The sequence below is a fragment of the Cibotium barometz genome, chromosome 46 (genome assembly GCF_041138505.1).
Source record: "Cibotium barometz isolate CiBa-2024 chromosome 46, ASM4113850v1, whole genome shotgun sequence".
Classification (NCBI taxonomy): Eukaryota; Viridiplantae; Streptophyta; class Polypodiopsida; order Cyatheales; family Cibotiaceae; genus Cibotium; species Cibotium barometz.
The window spans coordinates 1,422,128-1,446,410 of NC_141091.1; the positions used below are offsets into that span (position 1 = coordinate 1,422,128).

A 24,283-nucleotide genomic window follows, 5' to 3' on the forward strand; every position below is an offset into this window, starting at 1 on the left:
CCTGAATGTGGGAAGCAAGTAAGGCATTAGTCACACACCACACAACATGACATCCTTGTCGTACATCCTAAGAGGCCCGCCATTGCAAACCCATCTCATCCAAATCAATCTCTAACAACACCATGACATCATCTAGGACATCACACATCCTACCCTATTCCCCTATTCTTTGTGCATCAAAATCACCCAATAGAAGAACATCCCTCTATTGGGAAGACTTTGCAAAAACAATGGTGTATATGGATATTCTCCCTTTGACATCAATGCATGTACAAATGCCAAATTCTCAGGTGGGCAATGTGTATCAAATCTCAAGCCCAGCTTGACAAATTGTATCCATACGAACCAAGCCACCTTATCGCATCTAAGTGTATGGTTGAAGTGAAACAAGTGGACTATGTTAGACAACTGCACGCAGTCGAAGCCTAATAAGTGGTTTATGCAAATGGCATGCCATGCTAGATGATGTGTATAGTGATATGCTCATTGAAGTGTAGATGATGTGTATAATGATACTCTCATTGAAGTGTAACAAGCTGTGAACAAGCTCTAGTGCTTGAGTTATTTTTGTAAAAGTGAAAAAGTAAGCCCAATTTTGTACGCACAACTATTTTTAGCTCCTTGGGCTATATTTTGAATACAATTCTCAAAATATTCATGTCGTGAAAGTGGGAGCTGCATGCATGAGGGACCCAATAGTGTGTCTCTTTAGTTTATAGTTGTAGAGAAGAGAAGAGAATAGAATAAAATTTAGCCCATCCATCTCTCTTGTGTGTGTTTGTACTCTTATCTCTTTAGTTTATTGTTGTAGAGCAGAGAAGAGAATAGAAGAAAATTCAGCCATCTATCTCTCTCGTGTGTGCTTGTCTACTCTTTGTGTGTGTGCATTTGCTTGCAAGGAGCTCATGCTCATCATCTCCCTCTCATTCTTCTTAAGAAATAGGCATGTCACTCCTCTTGTATCATGCACCACTTGAGTGGTGTGTGTGTTAGGTACGAGAGATACTAATCATCCTTAAGGAGATCCTTTTCTTCATAGGGAGAGAAAAATGAACACCTTTAAGAATCACTTCGGTTTAAAGAGAAGAAATATGCTAACACATTAGCGTATTCTTCTTTTGTATTTCCTTTTGAAAGATAAACAAGATCATTGAGGCAGAGGAAGTACATCATGGTTTAGGAAACTTCCTCTAGTGAAGCTTACATGAATCCTTCTCACCATGGGTTGAAGAGGAAGTGATGATTTTGAACAAGAATATACTTTATATATGCATCGAATCATTAACTATTTCTAAAGAGGTATATACTTTATATATGCATCGAATCATTAATTATTTCTAAAGAGGTATCTTTCCTTCTTTATATATGCATTGAATCATTAACTATTTCTAAAGAGGCATTCCTCTTCTTTCATCAATTTGAATTAGATGTTTGCAAAATTGAATTCATGGGTTGAAGTAAGGAAACATAGGCGACGATAGGAGCATTCCTTGGACACATCAATTCTATCATGTAAAATTGCAAAGTATAGAAGCTCCTCCAATCAAATTCATATAGTCTTATAGACGTCACCTAAACTTTTCGTTGACTAATCAACTTTTTGGAATTCTATTAAATAGTCTTTTCTTCATCTCCATTTCAATAAAGTTACACCACTTCTTTATTTCCCTTTCAACCAAAACACAACTTAATGAAAAAGTAATTTCTAAAATTAAAAAATAATTAGCTAATATTAAATTGTGTTTAGATTAGGTCCTACGTCGGTGGACAAGGTGTGAAACCGGCCAGGTAATGAAGCGTCTCCGTGCGTGCATGGACTCATATATATACACGTCGGCACGCATTTGGGAAAAGCAGGCTTTTCACAGCGATGTTCCTTCGCTCCTAGCGTTCATCCTAAACATTATTTTTCTGCTCTTTCTTTCTGCTCAGCCTCGGGCCGATCCCGGGATCCCCACAGACCCCCTTCCTCTTTCATGTCCAGCTCGCCCCCACCTCTTGTACCGTCCCTTGCCACCTGTGACTCTCGTTGTTCTTCCTCCCCGCCCTCCAGCCATGGATCTCTCGCAGCTAGGGTTTCCCATCGCCTGCCTTCGGGAGGGCGATTCCACGACTTGCGAACTGGCGAATCGACAACCGATAGGGTTTCTGTTGCTTCTGCAGGACAAGGGCCTCCCACACCAGGAGCCTCTCTCAATCCTCTTGCCAGAGAGTTCGTCCCTGGCTCTGCCGTTTCTCCTACCAGTAAGTCCCGCTTGCTTCTCTCTGTGTTTAAGCAATTTTGTATGTATGGCATTTCTCTGTGTGGCAACTGCATATGGCATCTTTCTGTGGCCTGGCCGTAGGATAGGTTGTCCTGCAAGCCCGCAAGCCTTTTCTAAAGGCGCTGTTAAGCTCAGAACAGTCTCTTAAAACACATGTACACTACAAGATGCCTGGTACCTTAACGGATTCACATGGCCATTGGCATTAGATGCGGGAAGTTCTCCTCTCTATATAGCTCTCCTAGTGGCTCTAATGGCTGCCAAAAAATTGTATCTTTCAAGCCAAGAAATGAAACCAAAACCTGCAACCACGAATGTTTTTGAAAAAACTGTTATGGAGCATCCACCAAATCCTTAGCAGCGGCTACCCCTCTTGCCTGTGCACTGCGTTGCAGGTCGCACAATTCCAGTCTGACTTGAACAAGAAATGTCTTGCAGAACAGCTAGCTGTATGCATTGTAGATTTCTTTCAATTCAATATCAATGTGAATTTTCGAAATGCTCTGTGAGAGAGAGAGAGAGAGAGAGAGAGAGAGAGAGAGAATGAACAAATCCAAGACATAACAGTAAGTCCATGCCGGTCTTGAGCCAAATCTGTGGTCTAGCAATAGAAAACATTGAGAGAGAGAGAGAGAGAGAGAGAGAGAGAGAGAGAGAGAGAGAATGAACAAATCCAAGACACATAACATAAAGTCCATGCCGGTCTTGAGCCAAATCTGTGGTCTAGCAATAGAAAACGTTCAAGCAAACATTCTACGAAACAACCAGAAGATGTGGGACACCAAGCTTGCATCAAATACAATCGTCATCACTATAAATTGATTCATCTAGGTCTTTGGGTTTTAGATTGGACTTTTGAAAATCTTCAATGAGAGTTGTGCCTTCGTGATAGATTGACTTCTTTCCAAACTGTATTGACGTTGGCTAGTTTTACATTCTTTTGCTTGCGTTGCATAGGGGTTAAATCCTATGTGATTTATATCTTCGTGCCTTTAAGTCTGTTGACTTTTTTAAAACCCTAATATTAATTTGGTACAATAAGTGACTGTTGCACGAATACCTTGTTGTGAAACTTCATCAAAACGGATATAAAAGACCTTTGATTGCGTTGGTTTACTTTCGTCGACTTCGGCCGCGAACTTAGATCAGATGCATTTTTTGAAATCTTCCTTGACCATTGTTTTGATGCTCCTAAAGGTCTCATGAGCTCTTGAGGATTTGGAAGAGATCTAGCATTGAAACATGTTCTACATGGAATTGTGCCTAGGGGACTAGGGCCTTTTACACACTTTTAGATACCATCAATGCTTATTAAACATGGCCACAAACTTGACATATTTCCATAATCACTTTGCATAAAACATAGAAACTGAAAACATCGATTGAAAGCTGAAAATGTCTAGACGCATGCACATATGACGCTGCACTAGGGCTGATCCTCCCCTTGGATAATTTTTTTACCAATGAGTATTTGAAATTTGTTCAAGCTTTGGGGGCTCACCCATAGCAGGGGTTCGTCGTTGATTATCCATGTACGTAACCATAAACAAATGTACACTAGGGCTGTCCATCTCATGCCCAAGAATCCATGAACATATAAAGTATGTATGTAGAAGCCAATATACTTGTCAAGGGTATTGATCTTCCCCAATGACCAGGCCTTCCAACTCTTAGAGAAAAACTGTAAATATTTACCATAAATATCTCTCTGTCTCTGCCATAATAGAACCATACGAATGGTGGTACAATCTTCAATTTAGATGGCACATCAAGTACAAGGGTTGGCACATCAAGTATCTCAATTGGTAAACCTTTTGTCAAAGGTGCTTTGGCAAATCTCCCCATGTGCTTAGCTCACGGATGTAATGATGTGAAGGAACTTCCATTAGGAGTTGTCGAAAAATAGTAACCCTCCTAGATTTTAGGAGTTTGTTCCTTTGTATTTCACCTTTTAAGAAATGTATGGAGCACCATTTAGTAACCTGTTTTGGTGCTAGATCTCTCCCGAATCCTTAGGAGTTCGCCATGCATGCTTTCCACTTGACGCTTGAGCTCCAATGCCCGTTTTTGTGTCCAAGAAACCGTCTTGAGTGTTTGGATGTCACCACAGTGCATGTTTTTCCTTGGCGGAAACCTTAATCCTAACTTTCAAGATTGTCAGAATGAAGATTTGTTTGCGTCATCGCGAAGAGCTCGTTGAGAGGAGCAACTTTGTCTCTTACATCATCTTCAAATTCAAAGTGGTTTGAGAGATTTTTAGGATGACTTTTTGCATAAAAAGTCAATAAAGCTGCTTTTCGGTTGCTTTTTGAAAGCAAAACTTGCTTTAAAGCAGGCCTAAGCCGGCTCTATATAAGTGAGGCACAGGGGAGGCTCTAGTCATAACCACTGTGTGGGTTTGAGAAGGCGGCCAAAGAAGCCTTCACTCTTGGGCCTTTGACGCTAGTGCGTGTGTGGGAGCACTCCTAGTCGAGGATACTTGGAGCGAGACCTGTGAAGTTGTATCCCAACTCCATGAAGAGTAAAGAAATACTTGTAGGGGTGGGAGAGCGGTTTGGGGCCACCACTTCTCGTGTAGGAACAATCTAGCTCCCCATGTGTCAAAACCCCACCGGAAGAACGCTCTTGGTTCGAGACTCGAAACCTGCAAACAATCAAACAACAAGAAGGGGGTGCAGGCCTGACTCACCTCCCAACCATAACAGCCGTGGGCAAGCCCACAGTCTTGGCTGTCCCCACCGAGCCAGGAGCTGAGCTAACTAGGTTGACGTACTGACCAATCTCCTCCTCGCGACGTCCCATACCGCCACGAAGCTACCCTCGCGGGCCTCAAGATTGTTGCCGGCCTCGGTTGCGTTAAGCAGGTGCATGTCTGCACTAGATCCAGGCTCCGCTCTCACAAATCTCGCGAGACTCTATATGACTAATGACTAACCTTGGCCACCCTTTTATAGGCTCTTGGGCGGTCATCGGGCATCCACACTTGGGCGCCCGCCTGTTAGTCTATCCCTAACTCAGCTCGCCAATCAGCCTACCTAGCTCCAAGCTTCCCCAAACACATATGCTTGAAGCATATCCTCCAAAATCTGATTCACTCTTTCAGTTTGGCCATCAGATTGAGGATGATCTGAGGAACTCAAATTCAAAGTTGTTTCCAACTTCTCAAAAACAAGTTTCCAAAAATCACTCGTAAACTTAGAGTCCCTATCAGTGACTATGTCCTGCGGTAACCCGTACAGTCTAACAATTGCTCGATAAACTGCCGTGCTAATTGCGTAGTTGTAATAGTCTTCCTGGTCCGTAAAAATCTAGCCATTTTTGTCAAGCGATCTACCACAACCCAAATAGAATCGTGGCCTTGATGTGTTCTTGGCAATCCGGTAATAAAATCCATGGAAGTACTTTCCCATTTATTACCTGGGATTTACAAAGGATGCAACAACCCAGCTTGTCTAAAGCGTGCAGCTTTATTTGCCTGACAAATTTGACACTTGAGAACATAATCTTCTACATACCCTTTCATCTTTGGCCAAAAAAAAGTGTGTTTCACTAACGATAGCGCCTTGTGTACCCGAGGGTGTCCAGCAGAAGGGGCGTCGTGACACTCCTTAAGATTCTGGACCTAATGTCTGGGATCTGTGGTACACAAATTTTGTCATTACGGAATAGTAAACCATTCCGAATCATCCCCACTGGCCTCCTGCAGCCTGAATGGTAGACTGCTCAGTCATTGAGTCTTGGTCAATCATGAGCTCCTGTCTTGGATCTTCTGCCAAAATGGACCAAAATAACTATCAGTCTTGCAAAGCTCTCTCAATGACTGAAATAAGTCAGTAGAAATCTCGGTGAACGACAAAGTATTCACCTCTCTAATTTGACTAAGCGTATCTGTAACACTATTCATGGACCCTTTCCGACAATGGATCTCAAAATCAAAATCTTGCATTAACTCAGCCCAGCGAGCTTTCCTTCCTCTCAAATCATCCCTATCACACGCATACTTGATTGACTGATGGTCAGTCAATACCACAAACTTGGAGCCATATAAATAATGTCTCCAAACCTTGAGAGCATGAATCATAGCATAAAGCTCCTTCTCAAGGGTTGGCCAACGGGATTGAGTGTCGTCTAGCTTTTTACTTCCAAAAGCAACTGGTCTACCATCTTGAAATAGAGCAGCTCCGATTGCATAGTCACTGGCATCAGTTTCAAGAACATAAGGCTGACTAGGATCGGGTAATGCTAAGATAGGTGCTTTCTTGACTTTATCTTTCAAAAGTCTGAAGGCCATATCCAAATCGTTATTCCAAGTGATAGGCTGATTTGACTTACGTCCACGACCTTTCAATAAGTCGGTCATCGGTAGTGTGAGCTGAGTGTACTCCCGCACAGATTTCCGAAGAAAAATAACAAAATCGAGAAAAGAACAAAGTTGTTTCACTGTTCGCGGTATAGGCCAGTCCAGAACCTTCTGAACTCGGTCATAGTCAATGCTCAATCCATCTTTAGTGATCTTGTGTCCCAAGTAAATGATGTTTGTCATAAAAAACTCACATTTACTTAACTTAGCATATAATCGATTCTGTCTTAAAATAGATAAGACAAGCGTGAGGTGTCTAACATGATTCTCAAGAGTACGACTATATATCAAAATATCATCCAGGAACACCACCACAGATTTTCCCAAATATTCTCGAAAAAGATCGTTCATCATTTGCTGTGGAAAGTGGCTGGAGCATTGGTTAACCCAAAAGGTAATACGAGAAACTCGTAATGGCCATACCTAGTTTGAAAGGTGGTTCTTTCTACATGCTTTTCATGATTACGTATCTGGTGATAGCCAGTACGTAAATCTATCTTCGTGAAATATTTCGCTCTTGCTAACCGGTCAATCAGGTCATCTGATCTAGGGAGAGGATAACGGTTCTTAATTGTGAGCTTGTTCAATCTCTTGTAATCTATACACATTCTCCAGGTGTTGTCCTTCTTTCTCCTAAGCAACACAGGTGCACCCCAAGGTGATTTACTTGGACGGATCTGGCCCATCCTCAAATAATCTTCGAGTTGTTTAGCCAACTCATCTTCCTTAACTTGGCGCATCCTGTAAGGCGGAATACCGACAGGATGGGCACCAGGGATCAAATCAATACGTTGATCTAGTGCCCTTTCAGGTGGTAAACCCGATGGCAGTTCCTTAGGAAATACATCTTGAAACGAATCAAGTATCTTCTGTAATTCTATCTTCCGTAGCCGGCAAGCCTTCGCGTTCGACAAGGGGCTCCAACTCCGATTCTTGGGTCGACATCGTGAAGAGGGCAAGTGGAGAGAAAATTCGATCTTTGCACAATAAAAGTGCGAGGGAACTTGAGAGCTTGAGAGCTTGAAAACTTGAGAGATGTGTGGCAAGAAGCCCACTGAAGGGGTTTATATAACTGTCCCCAAAAGCTACTTGAGCTTTTGCTTTTGTGTTATATATATATATATATATATTCTGCTTTCTTAAAAAAAAAACACCTTTAAACCTTAGAGGAGACCTTTAAACTAAAAAAAAAGTTTAATCTGAAAAAAAAACAAAAGCAATCCCAAATCGACGAATGCTTTTACTGTTTTTTTTCCCTCTTGGATTTAACGCTGCCGGCGCCTGCATTGCTGGCGTCGCCGATCTTGCTGCCGTTGCCTACCGTGCTGCCGGCGCCGCCTACGCCTGGGTGTCCTTGGCTATGTGCGCTAGCCTTCGCCTAGGCTTGGCCGCCAGCCAACGTAGGCCTAGCCGCTTACATAGGCCTGGTCGGCTGCCTGCGTAGGCCTGGGCGCCGGCCTGCGTAGGCATGGGCACTTGCATAGTCGGCCGTCTCTTCGCTTGCGCCTACAACAGCATATGACCAGCACGCGACCGACCTCCAACAGCACTTGACCAGCACGTGACCACATCTCACGCTTTCTCTCTCTCTCGTTCAACAAAAAGCAAACGTGCTTTTTTTTTTCTGTTTTCTCACACGATTCGTTCATGCGACTGCACAAGCATCTTCAGCCTTCTTGCAAAGCAAACAACCCTACCATCTACCTACACCCTCATCACGGGTTTCTTTGATGAAAAAGCACATACTAACTGAAAAAACAGTAGCATGCATAGAAAAAACAGCAAGCTTCTTGAACTCATACCTTTTCTTTGACCTCATCTTCTCTACCTACCGACTTACTCGTTCACGAGGCATGCTCTTATACCACTGTCAAATCCCCACCGGATCTCCTCGTAGAACGCTCGTGGTTCGAGACTCGAAACCTGCAAACAAACGAACAACAAGAAGGGGGTGCAGGCCTGACTCACCTCCCAACCATGACAGCCGTGGGCAAGCCCACAGTCTTGGCTGTCCCCATCGAGCCACGAGCTGAGCTAACTAGGTTGACGTACCGACCAATCTCCTCCTTGCGACGTTCCATGCCGCCACGAAGCTACCCTCGCGGGCCTCGAGATTGCCGTCGGCCTTGGCTGTGTAAAGCAGGTGCACACGTCTGCACTAGATCCAAGCTCCAGACCATAGAGCTCTCACAAATCTCGCGAGACTATATGACTAATGACTAACCTTGGCCACCCTTTTATAGGCTCTTGGGCGGTCATCGGGCGTCCACACCATAGTTGTTTCTCGTACGCGTACGAACCTGTTCGTACGTACGAGTCGTACGGTACGATACCGTACGAATTCGTACGATATCGTACGGTACGAGTTAGTTTTTTCCCCCCCCCCTCCCCAAAAGATTTTTTTTCCTTGAAAAAAAAATTCCAAATGCTAAAAAAAAATAGAAACCCTGCTTTACGAAGATCCCAAATGCTCGCAATACTTAGCAACTTTCGTGTCCACTCAGTATTCCATATGGGGTTGTGGAGAGACCTAAAAAATCTGGCGAGGTAGACTGGTAGTGTACACTTGATTGGTAGGATGAGAGAATCTTGCTACATCACTTGGGGATCCCTGGTATAGGTAGGCTAGACATTTCTCAAGTTATGCACGAGGGAGAACATTTGGACATGGCCATTTTGATCTAGAGAGGAGTCCCTAAACTTATCACCCTAGATGCACTCCTCGTATTTGTGCAAGGACGGTCCCTTAGTCATAAACGCTACACTGGGAGACCTTTGGTATTGCATTACCTATCCAGGTTCTTTTTTGGAGACAATCGGGAGATCCAACTGGGAGAGACACATATCCATGTACTGGTTTCTCAAGCACTGTAGACTCCTCCCCTCCCAACCTTCCCTCACATTCAAGCTTGAAGCTCCATAGCTTGTAAGTGTAAAAAATAAAAACCGTATTTTATCGTACCGTATCCCAAAATTTCATATCGTACCGAATATTCCCGTACGGTATCGTACCGTACGCTATCGTATTTTCGTACCGTGACAACTATAGTCCACACTTGGGCGCTCGCCCGTTAGTCTATCCCTAACTCAGCTCGCCAATCAGCCTGCCTAGCTCCAAGCTTCCCCAAACCTCGAAGCTGTCTTCAAGTGCTTGTGTGGTGAAGTTTTTGTCTATCGCCCATCAGTTTTATTGAAGGCCAGTTTCACTGGACTATGCTCAGAGCACATGGTCCCCTGTATTGGATAATCTCCCATTCCCAAAGCTTGTCACCGAGTCATATGCAGACTCTGGCTTCACTTGCGGGCATTGTGATGTTGTCTTGAGCCCATTCACACACATGAATTCTTGAGATGGCCAAGGCGGTGACACAACATCGTCTTGCTCTTAGAAAAAAACCAAGATATTCCCAAGGTCATATCATGTCTACCCTATCAAGGTTCATGATATGGAAGTCTAAAGCCTCCCAGTAGTCTTGATATGAAGCTCTAGTCTATGCATTGTTTGGTCCCACACTTCCTCGTCTAGACTTTGCACCCTCGGCAAGATTGATCACATAACAGTGATCACTGTCCATCGTGGTTAGCCGGAGTGTTTGCACCAAACCAAAGAAATAAAATTGTGAGTAGAGCCGTTGTCAAACACGATCCGAACCCGATGGCCGCTTATAGATCCCTCAATTGGAGGACATCATGCGGTAGACTCACTAACCTGACATCCTTGTCAACTAGTTTTATCCAGATGATGAATTGCTTGAAGCTCCTCTTCCATTCTCAGCCAGCATATGTGTAGTCCTACAACTATTTTGGACTTGCATAAGTGGCATGAAGAGTCTTCTGCAGAGCCCTTGGATTGGTGGATACTCGGCCGACATAGGGTCTTCCTCGTCCTTGCGCTGGGCAGTCATATCGCTTGTTCTCAAGCATTGTACAATAGTTCTCCAAAGAATTAATATAAGCAAATACTCCTGTTTGCTTGTAGGGGGGCCCTCTAGTGCGTAATTGGGACCCAATACTCTGTTGTCTACTTCTCTCTCTCTCTCTCTCTCTTTCTCTCTCTCTCTCTCTCTCTCTCTATTTTGTGAATGGATGCTAAAGATCTCACCACATAAAGGTATAAAGAAGGCTTTATTGTGCTTTACTATGATCAACCTATTGCCTACAAGAACATTCTTTTTGGACCAGAGAAGGCTGCCATAGAATGAAGTATCTTCCTCGTCTTGCAAAATCAACAGCCTTGTTTTTATACATTAATTCTTGTCCTGTGTGTATCACATCTCTTTTTTCATGCACTAAACATTAGAATGGGTTCTTATGTTAAGTAATAAATTTCTATATTTCTCTGGAGTCTGGAATAGCAAAAACCAGGACTTGCATTCTTTGAATGAACCTCGTGGTTCATTGTGGGCTTCATCATGGGAGAACAAATTATTGAATTTAAATCAGGCAAATCCTTAGCATAACAGAACATGGCACATGTTTGTCTTCCTGGCATTATTTTCATCTAGGCACAAGCAAAAATTTAAATGTACATATAGACAAACAAAAAAATAATGCTTTTTATCATACTGGAAATGTGTTGTTCTCAATATAGGAGGTGCTTCTATATTTCTGGGGAACAGTGCATGGCTTGTGCTCTATCATATCTATGTTGAAATGTTCACCATTTTTGTAGAACAAACTTCAAAGTCTGGACTAGGAAATGTTTTCCCAAGTTTGTTCTGATGTGGTGTTTTGACACAGATGAAGGGTTCATGGCCAGAGCCGACTCCACAGAACGGGCTGTCTTTGATGTAAGTTCTCTTTATCACTTCAGTCGTGTTATCTTCCTTAGAAATAGGTAAGACACTTTTTATGCATTTGATTGTTTTGGCAGCCCTCAACTCCCATCAGTTCTTTGCCACCTGAAGTTGGGATTGAGAGGGTAAATGGGGCCTTGTTGGAGGGAAATCAAAGGGAAGGGTTGGACCCTTCTAAAGGGAATCGCTTACAAAGGTCAGGGGGCTTGTCCACAGCTCTTAAGCGAGGACATGCAGGCCAAAGCAGGACATTAGCAGTTTCTAGAGGTGGTCAGGGAGGTGCAGATGGTGTGTCGAGTCAAACAGTCACTGGCTCAGCAGGACTTGGAAAGAGGGGGCAGTTTACAAATGCTAATCATCTGTTGAACTTTCAGTACGATCCCATTGTACGACCTCCCTCAGCGCCCAGAATCCCATCCACTCGCAAGCCCCACAAGGTTCAACCTTTCAACAAAGAGCTGTTTTTGCAAGCCAACTTCAGGTTTCTTGTATCAGACTTTGGGGATTACTCGCTGAACTCTTCAGATCCAGATAAAATGTTGCAGTGGGAAGATATTGCAGCAGTTAATGTCTCTGCCCCTGTACCTGTACAGTGCCCCATTTGCTTGGAAACCCCCCCAGTTTGTCCCCAGATCACTTCTTGTGGCCACATTTTTTGTTTCCCTTGCATTCTTCGCTACTTAGCTTTGGGGGAGGAAGAACAGAGGAGTGATTACTTCAAAAAATGCCCTCTCTGTTTTGCAATGACATCTAGCAAGGCCCTGCGAACGGTTTTTGTAGATGATGTACACAATTATCAAACTGGCGAATATCTTGAACTTACTCTTCTTAATCGAGCAAAAGGATCGATTATTCCCTTCGAGAAAAGTGAGCCGGCTATTGGGGCCTTACCCTTCAGCAAGGATGGGCAATGCCACTCTTTCTCAAAGTTCACTCTAACTTCAGATGCTGGACAGACAACAAACAAAGCTATCACAGAACTCTCAAGCTGGGCAGAAAGGGCACAGAATGAGGCCGGTGAGGATATGGATGTGCTTCCTTTTGTGTTTTCAGCTATTGACCAGCTACAGCAAAGGAAATCTGCATGGAATGAGCATCGTGTCTTGGAATTCCTCTCTAGCAGCCCTCCAGTTAGACAGAGGATAATGGCTCAGACTAAAGAGGGTCCAACAAATTTTTTGAGCCAAGGGTTGAGACTGTCAGCTGCAGATATTGAAGCTACAGAGGGTGCAAAATCGACCCTTCAAGGAAAGCAGAGAGTTGAGAAGGTAGACATAGCTGCTGAAACCGAAGCTGCAATGGCAGATTTGAAAGGTAAAGCAGGTTGGGTCTATGAAAATGCTTTTTCAGATGATGAAGAAGGGGATGGATTTTCAAAGACCAGGCCTATTAGGTTGAAGACTGGTGTCACAGAGACTTCTCAACCTGTTAAATACAAGGATATTCCGTCTAGCTGGGAAGAAAACTTACTTGAGAAAGTTCACGGCCTTGAAAAGGCAGAAGGTGTGTCTGATCTGGACAAAGATCTACAGCCGGATATAAAGAAAGATACTGAAGACTTCGAATCTTATGCATTCTATCAGGCATGTTACTTATCTGAAAATGTGGGGTAGAAGAATATAACGGTCTTGTTCTGATTCTTTGCATCTGAAAGTTTTAGAGAGCAGCATTCTGTGAATCAACATGCTAACTTAGCCTTTGACTTTGCTTTTGTGTTTGAAACTCATGCTAGACATTAAGTGCATGCCATAGTTGCATCAACTGAAAAAGTAGCTGCAATCAGTGAATCCTGCAGATATGCAGGCTCCAGATGATCACTTCACCTTCTTCTTAGGCAAATTGCCCGTTTCTCCTCGATTTTTTGACTGAAAGTTGGCTTTCTAGTTTCACTATGAGTCATGACACAGTGAATTGACTGCCTTGAGAAGATTGCTAATGTTTTGATGCTTGGATTTACCACCAAAGCCTAGTGCTATAAATTTATTTGCTTGCAGTACGCATACTTAACCCTTTTTACATATAGTTGCATGAAATGGAAACGGTAACAGCCGATGTCTATGCAACGTAAATTGTGTGAAACTAGGATACAAAGGTGGCAAGTCTTTGGCAGTATATAGTAATATTATAAAATTAAATAGAAACGAGTTAAAAAGTTGATAGAAATAGAGGAGAAATGTTTAATTTGGAGGACATGGCGAGAAAATTATGAGAAAATAATACTGAAACGGAAAAAATTACAGGGCAAACCTTGAGACGAGATTAGGAAATGGGAAATGGAAATGGAAATGACGACTTGAGAAATACAACACTTTTGCATTTTTGGCCAGGAGACGGCTGTTTCCTTTTACTATACTGTACAGAACAGTATTGTTTGAAAAATTGTGTATCTACGTTCTTAACTTCAGGATCATTGAATTTGTATCCATGTATTACTTGATTAATAAATGGTCAATTCAGTCCTGTGTGTATCCATGAGCTTACGCTGTGTATTTCTTCTCAAGGTTATGTGCCTGATCATGTGTGCATGGTTAGAAAAAGGTAAGGTTATCAAGGTCTTTATCCTTTATCAAGACTTCTAGAACTTATAAAGTTTGCTTTAGTGGGTGCATGTCAAGAAGGTAGAGGAATTGATTGAGAGCATTGAGGATGCAGCTAAACACCAGGATAGGGTTGATTGAGTGCATTCAGAAGTAGCATGTAGAACATCTGCTAGTGTGGAGTAGAGCTAGTTTGCATTTGAATACCCTACCTTATTAGTCACACGTACAACAGTTTTGCTGATCCAAGCTCATTTCCAACTGGGACTGAGCAAGGCACCAGTTATCAGTAAGAGTTTTATCCATGTACGCATTGTTCTCAATCATTGATCCGGATGTGTAGTAAACAAATCTGTTGCACCAGCAATATTGCAGATTGTAGTAGTGTGTTACGCCTCTTGCAGCTGGCACAAGTGGTGGAGGAAGATGTTCACCCAATTTCTTTGTTATGGAACCATAAAACAAGTTGTAGGCACCCCGGTTAATGTTACCAGGCAAAGGTTTTTTTTGTCATGTCACCACTATATGGAGGGGGACATTAGAGAATAGAGATGCTCACTCACAGCCAAGGTTGCATAAGTACGACGTACCTTATTATAAGGTACGTTTTAGTGTACAGTACGGTACTGTATGGATCTGTACGTGGCAAACCCCCCCCCCCCGCGCGCCTACTGACCTTTGGCCGAAGATCCTCTCGTAGTTATCGATTTTTCACCGCCCATAGGCGCCTGCCTGTAGCCGCTTATTTATCCACCTATAGGCGATGTTGCCGAGGAAGCACCAAGGGGGGTTTTGAACCCAAGACCTCTTGGTCCTAGGCAAACACCTTCACCACTTGAGCTATCACCTCATTGGCAAGTACGTGGCAGTTTTTAATAACATTTTGGGCCAAAAAAAACCCTAGGCCAGTCATGGTTGCCGATTTTAGTCGACTTATGCAAAGTGTGAACATAGCCATTCCTCTCATTGATATAGACATTGCAGCGAGAGATGACGATGATGCGGTGCCAGCTGTTGCGGTCACCGCCATTGCAGAGCCAGAGCTGAGAGTATGATAGCGAAGGAAACATGTTGATAGATAGAGCTCTCATTTTGGTAATTGTGTTGTTGTTGAATGTTTAGAAATGAATTGTTTTTTCATTCATTTTTTTGTATATACATATATACACTACATAGTATATTTTTTATGTTTTTACGAGCCCTACGTATTTAACGTATCTCAAAATCTGAACCCGTACTTGAATGCGTACCTTACCGTACTTTTCCACCTTGCTCACAGCTCACTCACATACTTCTACTTAGGTAAATAAAAGTGTGTTAGTGGCTTTGTTTGTGAGCTCACACAAAGAGAGTGTGAGCAATCTCTTCTAATCCCCTTAATCCGTAATCACCATTATTAGTGAATGGACACTATTGAAGAGTCATACCTGGTCACAAGGATAGGTCTTTTCTAAAAGACAACTATTCAAAGAGACATAACTATTCAATCTCATGGTCATGTGCACACGCAGGAGACATGTCTTTTAGTTTGTTCCTTTTTGGTCTCTATTTAAGAAAGGCCTTGGCATTAATACAAACACACATAGCTTTTTGTCGTACGTGTATAATTTTTGCTTTATGTCTACAATCATGCTTGATTAGTTTAATAGACTAGGCATTGTCTTTACAGTGGTAATTGGAGCAAAGTTAATTTCCACGTGTGAAACCTTAAATTCATAGTCCCTAGCGAGAGGAAGTGTAGAACACTTGTGCCTATATGCTAGGGTTTTAAGAGAGAAAAGAGTGCGGCGGAATCATACATACAACACACATGAGTCCTAATCTAGTGATTTGTATTATGTACAAGAAAGAAGTGTTACAACTGAACTTCAAGCACAAAAGATGATTGAGAATGAAGACGTCATTCAGGTGATTATGACGATTTTGCTACACGTGTATGTTTAAATACACCTCTTATTGTTGACGTGTATGTTTAAATACACCTCTTATTGTTGGTCGGTCAATACACGACTTGCCATGTCAGCATGCCAATTCTCGTATCCTCTTTTTCATGTGGTATTAGAGACCATTTCTCTACCTTGACTTTATAGCCATGTAAGAGCTCAAAAAACATGCAAGGAGGGTTTCAAATCATCCACTAAACGCTCAACCTGCTCTGATTGTCAAATGGTGTAGGGGGGCATGATCAAAAGCTTTGAGAAATGTGCAAGGTAGTCGGCTACATGCTTACATGGCTTCTGGGCAAGGCGCTCCCATTTTAGCTCACGATAATAGTTCACGAAACAAATTGATTCAAGACCGATTGGCGGTAATCATCACAGCAAGAAACAGAGTGGTGCCTAAGGTGGTCTTCCCACCACAAGAGGGTAGCATATGCCAGAACCGTATGCACCAAATGGAGGTGAAAAACATCTAAACAATGTGGCAGGCATCTCGTGGGTCCAATTGGTGACAACTGAAAAGATGCAGGGGGGAAGAGAGCTTGAGCTCTTGCAAGCACACACACACTCACAAAACCCTAATAGAGAACACACAAGGTGAGAGGCTGAAATCTTATTCTTCTCTACTCAACACTCAACACACCATATACAAGAATAAGAGTACACACAATATGAAAGGTACTCAACCAAATACATACACGGGTTCTCTATAGTGTGAACCCGACTAAATGAGCTGGCGCTATAACTATGCCAGTCTCTAGAATGGCTGTCACACAGCCTGTCATCCCACTGGCCGCATATCTCCCATGATCTCACCAACCATGCCAGTGGTGTAAGTGTGGGGCCTATCCCCCAGGCGGGTCATCAGTGGCCATCGCCTCACTAGATGAGCTCGATATCTCAACACTCCCCCTCGAGCTCAACTCCATCTCATGTACACCAAGCGAAGCCCTGAATCTGCGGAGCTTCTCTGTACCCAATGCTTTGGTGAAGATGTCAGCTACCTGATCCTCTGTGCTGACATAAACAAGGTCAAGGTCTCCTGCCAAGACCTTCTCTCTGACGAAATGGTAGTGAACCTCTATGTGCTTCGTACGAGCATGAAAGACTGGGTTCCTGGCCAACTGTATACTGCTAATGTTGTCACAGAAAATGACAACTTGTCTATCCACTGATAGACCCAAATCTGCAAGTAGCTTCCTCAACCAAGCTACCTCACATGCTGCCATAGCAGCTCCTCTGTACTCGGCCTCTGTACTCGGTAGAGCAACTGTAGGCTGCTTCTTGCTGCTCCAAGTCACAGCAGCACTCCCCAAAGAAAACATGAATCCACTAGTAGATCTCCTATCTGAGATACTACCAGCCCAATCAGCATCTGTGTACCCATGTACACATATCTCTGTCCCAGTCTCATAGAATAGTCCACAATGCAAAGTAGACTTCACATACCTCAGTATGCGTCTCATTGCATCCAAATGCGGTTTTCGTGGAACCTGCATAAACTGACTCACCAACCCATCAGCATAGCTCAAATCTGGTCTGGTGATCGTCATGTAGATCAAACTTTCTACTATGCGTCTGTACATAGTAGGATCCTCCAAGATCTCTCCTGAATCCACACTCAACTCGCCATTCTGATCCAATGGCACAGAAATAGGCTTACAGCTTGTCATACCATACTTGGACAACATGTCCAAGCCATACTGTCTCTGCAGTAATCCAATACCATGTGGTGACCTAATCACCTCAATGTCCAAGAAATATCTGAGCTCCCCCAGATCCTTCATCTTGAACTTCTGTCTAAGCAAGATCTTTACATCAAAGATCTTTGCATCATGGTCCCCCATAATGATCAAGTCATCTACATAGATGACAACAAGCACAACCCCTCTATCACCATGTCTCACATTACCTGTTTATGCTCCCATCACTGTTATGTTTAACTTTGTACACCCACTTGCATCCAATGGCTTTCTTGCCTTCAGGCAATTGCACTAAATCCCAAGTTTCATTTCCATATAGTGCATCCATCTCCTCATCCATGGCTTTCTCCCAATACACATTTCCAACAGCCTCATCAATGCATGTGGGCTCAACAACCTGCACAACCTTTGCCATATATGCATAGTGATGTGCCACATAACCATCATATGTAAATCTCTGCACAGGGTTCTTCACTCTCCCTGATCTTCGCAGCTTTTCATTCATGGCTTCCATAGCCTTCTTTACACCAGGTGTTCTCATAGTTGGGATCCCAAGCTCCTCATCAAGGCTCATATCTGAACCACTAGACTCTCCATCAACGTGAGAATGCCCTGCAGAAATGTCAGGCATACCAAGGGGCTCAACCACTTTTTCTTTTCCTTTACGTGATGTAGTAATCACATTTGCAGGGCTGGTATTATGACGCAGCCTGCCACTCCATGGTCTATCAACAGACCCACTAGATGAGGACTCTCCTGGTCCACTCAAAGACTGTGATTGCTGACCTGCATTCTGTGCAACCACACTTCCACTCACATCAGTCCCAACAGCTTCTTTTTCAGCAGCATACCAGTTGCTCATCTCATCAAAGACAACATCCCTGCTTACCCTCAACTCACGTGTAGCAGGGTTATAACACCTGTACCCCTTTTTGCTCAAGGGAGTATCCAATAAACACACATTTTTCAGCTTTTGGATCCAGCTTAGTTCTCAGCTCATCTGGCACATGCACATATGCAATGCATCCAAAGACTTTCAGATGAGACAAATCTGGTTTTCTGCCAGTAAACCTCTCCTCTGGAGTTACATCATGTATGGCTGCAGTTGGAGTCCTGTTCATGATGTATATTGCTGTAGAAACAGCCTCAGTCCAATAGCAATGCGGCATATTCTTCTCTTCCATCAATGCTCGCGCAATCTCAGGAATGTGCCTGTTTTTCCGCTCAGCAACTCCATTTTGCTGCGGAGTGTATCTGCATGTAAACTGTCTCTGAATACCATTCTTCTTCAAAAATTCAGAGAACTCATTGGAGAAGTACTCTCCTCCTCCATCTGACCTTAGGCACTTTACATATTTCCCTGTTTGCTTTTCAACCAAAACTCTGAAATTCTGAAAGTGAGTGAACACCTCACTCTTCTCCTTCATGAAATATACCCACACTTTCCTTATGTGGTCATCAATGAAAGTCACATAATACCTGCAGCCTCCCATAGATATGGTCTTCGTAGGACCCCATACATCTGAATGCACAACATCTAGTGCATTTCTGCTCACATATCTGTTACGTGGAAACACATGCTTTGTTTGCTTCCCAAATTGGCATGCTTCACATATTTTCTGCATACCTTCCACTCTAAATTTTGGTAGCCCTGTCACAATTCCTTTTGTCTGCATAGACTTCAATCTCTGCACATTTACATGTCCAATTCTTTTATGCTATATGTCTGTGAAGGACCCAGCACTTGCCAAGTCACTGCAGTTGAGGCAAAGGAGATGCCACCATGGTCGAGGCTGGCAAAGCCAACCAATGCAGCCATCGCAGCACTCATTTCAGGCATGTCTACATTCAACGTAAACATTCTGCCCACTCTGTTGTCTTTTGTAACCAACCTGCACTTGTCTTTGAAATCTTCAACATAACACCCATCAGGGTTAAACCGAACCTGCAAACCCTGCTCAATCATCTGGCCAACTGAAACCAGATTCTTGGTTATGTTCGGAACGTGAAGTACATCTGCAAGGTACTTCACTTTGCCATCCTGCATAGACAATGGCACATCTCCAACATGGGCAATTGGATGAGCAGTTTCATTCCCTGTTTCCACAAAACCTGGTCTTTCCGGGTTTTTCATCTCCTTGAACCACTCCTCATGACTCGTCATGTGGTTCGAAGCGCCTGAATCCACATACCATACATTATCTTTTTGTGCTGCATCAACATTTTCAGACATGGCATTCACGACATGCTGCATAACAAACAACCTTTCATTATCCTCATTATTTCTGCTTGAGGATGCATAGTTGTTTTGCTGCACTTTTCCATTTTGCATGTCAGCCTGCTTCTTATAACATTCTGCCTGCACATGTCCAGGCTTACCACAATAATAGCATTCACTTGCATCATTATATTGCCTTTGCCAATTTCCACGGCCTCTTTGACTCCCCCTGCCTCTGAATTTGCCTCTTCCACCTGTGTGTTGTTGTTGTTGTTGTTGTTGTTGATTCTGGGACTGTTGTTGTTGCTGCTGCTGCTGCTGACCATAATTCTGATTACCTGTTCGGCCACCTCCTTGATCGCGTCCACGGCCTCCTCTACCTCGTCCTCTTCCTGAACTCGTGTAGAAGGCCTGTTGCTCTGAACTGTTTTTGCTTTGCGAAGATTGTTGGTCTTCACCCAAGCTCTTCTCTTCGATAATCAGCATAGACACCAAATCTGTAAAGTTGGAAATGTTTTTTCGAGTCTGAATGGACGTCTTGAACGCCTTGTATTGTGGCCCGAGACCACGTAGACAGACTTCCACCTTATCATCATTATCTACTGACACACCAATAGATGCAAGGGATTCCACAATACCCTTTATCTTCAATGCATAGTCATTCACAGACATGCTCTTTTTCTCCACAGTATGAAGTTCATTCTTCAACTGTATCTTACGTGCCTTGGTATTTGTTTCATAGAGCTTTACCAAGGTGTCCCACGCCTCCTTGGGGGACTTGGCATCCTGAATGTGCCCAATCATGGTGTCCTGTATACTAATGGAGAGCTAATACATAACCTTCCTGGCTCCTTGGTTCCAGTCTTTAAACTCTTTCACATCTGCAGCAGTTGGATTTATATCCGGTATCTCCGGTGTCTCTTCATGCTCACCTTCTATGTAGTCCCAATAAGCCTTTTCCCATCAGGAAATTCGTCAACCTGAACCTCCAAGCATGGAAGTTATTCTTATCCAGCTTCTCAGCCACAATCTGTGTTATGCCATCATTAGACATCTTGCCAAACACACAATTTTACCAGAAACTGCACTCTGGTTTTTCCTGCACAAATGCTGTATTTTCTGCAGCGGTATTGTAGTACTCTCAAATGTCACAACCAGTGACTTCAATGTGCATACATACACCCAATGGCAACTGTAGACCTCTTTGCAGCACCCACAGTGTCTGCACAGTCAATCTGTCTTCATGCAGTTCTTAAAACAGAGTTCTGCAGAGAATCGATGACTTACCCGCAGTGCTCGAAATCACCTGCTTTCTGAAAAACGGAGGTCCAGACGCGCCCGAAACGCGTTTTTGTGTAGTCACCAACACAATAGGGAAGAGTAGTTGAAGCTCTTACCCTCGTACCGCTTCTTGTGGTTCTCTTGCTTGCAGCTCAGCCCTTAGCACGAACCAGGCTCTGATACCATGAAAAGATGCAGGGGGGAAGAGAGCTTGAGCTCTTGCAAGCACACACACACTCACAAAACCCTAATAGAGAACACACAAGGTGAGAGGCTGAAATCTTATTCTTCTCTACTCAACACACAACACACCATATACAAGAATAAGAGTACACACAATATGAAAGGTACTCAACCAAATACATACACGGGTTCTCTATAGTGTGAACCCTACTAAATGAGCTGGCGCTATAACTATGCCAGTCTCTAGAATGGCTGTCACACAGCCTGTCATCCCACTGGCCGCATATCTCCCATGATCTCACCAACCATGCCAGTGGTGTAAGTGTGGGGCCTATCCCCCAGGCGGGTCATGAGTGGCCACCGCCTCACTAGACGAGCTCGATATCTCAACGACGACTTCTTTGTTCATCTTCCTATTGAACTTGGAGGCTTCTAAAGCTTCAATAACCGAGTTCGTTCCTCACGTGGCATGGAGGAAGAACTTGACAAACCATGTCCTCCGGTGTCGAGCCGGTGAAGGTGAGTAGCACTTGTCCGGAGAATCCGGTGGGACTTTGCGAAGGAGATAGTCGTCGCAGACGCCAACAACGTCTCTCATGTTGACTACGCATATGTTAAATGATGATGGTCGGACCAAGAGTGAAGCTCGTGACCTACATCCTTGCTTGCATCTAAAGGAGTGATTAACTCTCCTCTGTAAAGTTTCTCCACTTCGTCCTCCAAATCCTTGTGGCCTTGCAGAGAAGCACGAGCTTGGGTAGACACCAAATTTGGAGCAACAAATGGTTGGGGTACCATACAAAAGTAGCTAGAAACAATGACAAACAAGAGAAGGATGGTGAGGGTTGCAACCCTTCACTCTGAGAAAGGGTGGCTAGGATAAGGAGCACTCTAGTACACCGGAAAGAACCCAAATAATGCCTTTCCCAAACTCGGACTTGTGCACTCTTGGAACGTAGGGGCTCTACTCTATCCAAGCAGTCAACGCACATGGATGCTAGAAAATAAAAAAATTGTAGGTGCATTAGGTTTTGATACTAACTGAAGAACACTTGTGCCTATGTGGCTAGAGTTTTTACAGATAGAAATGAGTGCGGTGGAATCACACATATAGCACACACAAGAATCCTAAACTATGATCTGTATTATGTGCAAGTAAGTTTTGCTACTACTGTACTTTAAGTACAAAAGATAATTGAGAATGAAGACATCAGTTCTCAGCCCACACATTGCCTATATATCCTTTACTAGCCTGCATTGCAAAGAGACACGCTATAGGCTGATTGTTGAGGAATGCATATGATTATGCTGATTTTGCTACTCATGTATACATTCACATGGTTACTGTTGGCCAGCCATCATAAACACGTCCGCTTGTTCACGACTTGCCATGTCAGCATGCCTACTACCACGTGGCGTGTGCCCGCCTGTCTTGCGCATTTTACCTGTTTGCCATGCACCTTGGTTGTTGTTAGGGTGTACCTATTGGTGAGATGTCACATGAAGGCATATAAAATTCAAATTTGTACTATATGTATGGAGATGGAAGACTCTAATTTTACCGAATAAAGCCCTTATGAAGTAGACTTGAGCCAAAAAAAGAAGAAGAGGAAAGCAAAAAGACCTGAACAGTACTTGTGCAAGCAATTGTTTAGCTCGGGCTACTCAAGATAGTTCTATAGGCTGATTTTTCTTCGTGCTTGGTATGAAACGACGTGTTTTGTGCCTAAATCGCCACCCTTCTCTACAAGCGACACCTTTTGGAGTGGTAGAAATAATGTCACAAGTAGAAGACCTCGTATGAAAAATAACAATCGACCAACACTTTAGGTACCGAACACAGCATGAAGACACAGCGGAAGAACAATATACAACATAAATACACCGCACTGAGCCGGAACGGCTGGCCCCTTGTAGGAACAACTTTATTCACACAGAAGCTTTTACAAGATACCAAGGTGCAGGTGCATACATCACCGGATTTTCCCACAAAGCATCCTTGCCTAGATAAACTATCCAGTGCCAAGATACAAACATCTCTAGGAGCTGTCCAAAACTGTCCCAAAACAGTCCCCAAAAAAATCAGCTCATAATCCATCCCTAAATCAGCCTAGCACAGAGCCAAAAGCTGCCTTGAACTCCGTGCCAAATCAGCCCGAAAACTGGGCCCCAAATCAGACCCAGAAGAGAGCTTCAAACCTGTTCCAAATTCATCCAAAACAGTCCACGAAAAGTCCTCAATCTCAGCCCACTGTACGGCAAGATTTGAGAGCAAAAACAACGGCTGAGAACTGCCTTTGTACGGCCAGCGCAAGAGAGGAGAGAGAAGACTGCCATCGGCCAGCCCTGTCAGCTTCTATGGAGGCAGTCGACCAGCCTTGTAGCATATTTGGAGCAAGTCGGCTAGCTGAAAACAGTCCAGAATCTGCTGTACGGCCAGCGTAGGAGAGAAGAGGGAGAAAATCTGCAATCGGCTAGCAGAGGGGAGAGAGAGAGAGAGAGCTGTCTAGTGGGATGCACATGATCAAAAAGGAGAAACACCCACCTCTTTGATGAAATTGACAAGCTATATTTGCAGCACTTTTACCTTTTTGCCCAGAATAGGTGAACTTGGCCAAAAATATCAATTTTATGCTTTTCTTGGCTTGTACTCCAAGTCTTAGCCCAAAAATATCAACTTTATGCTTTCCTTGGCTTGTACTCCAAGTTTTAGCCCAAAAATATCAGCTTTTATGCTTTTCCTGGCTTGATGCCCAAGTTTCATCTAGGCGCCTCCTTCTGTCCACCTTTCCATGTCCAAAATAATAATATGTCCAGCCCGTCTTTAATGATATGTGAACACACCGGCTTATAAATATTGTAAGTCACTTTCATGAATAAAATCCCATGCTGTTTTTGCTGTATGGCTATCTTTTCAGGCCAAAACATGCTAGTAAAAATGCTCTTGTTTTCTTCTGTTGAAAATCCTTGTTCACACCTTGGTTCCGCTCAATGTGTGAAA

At 43.4% G+C, this 24,283-nt stretch overlaps 1 protein-coding gene across 5 annotated transcripts in view; it reads left to right on the plus strand.

Moving 5' to 3' along the window:
• Nucleotides 1-1,762: 1,762 nt before the first annotated feature.
• LOC147611794 (RING/U-box superfamily protein) overlaps nucleotides 1,763-24,283 on the plus strand; it is a 95,556-nt gene continuing 73,035 nt past the window's right edge. For all 5 annotated transcript variants that reach the window (XM_086783626.1, XM_086783627.1, XM_086783628.1 and 2 more), the window contains exons 1-3: nucleotides 1,763-2,244; nucleotides 11,365-11,414; nucleotides 11,498-13,003. In XM_086783626.1, coding sequence (XP_086639752.1) covers nucleotides 1,977-2,244; nucleotides 11,365-11,414; nucleotides 11,498-13,003 — 1,824 coding nt within the window. In that variant the 5' untranslated portion in view covers nucleotides 1,763-1,976. The remainder of the gene's footprint in view (nucleotides 2,245-11,364; nucleotides 11,415-11,497; nucleotides 13,004-24,283) is intronic.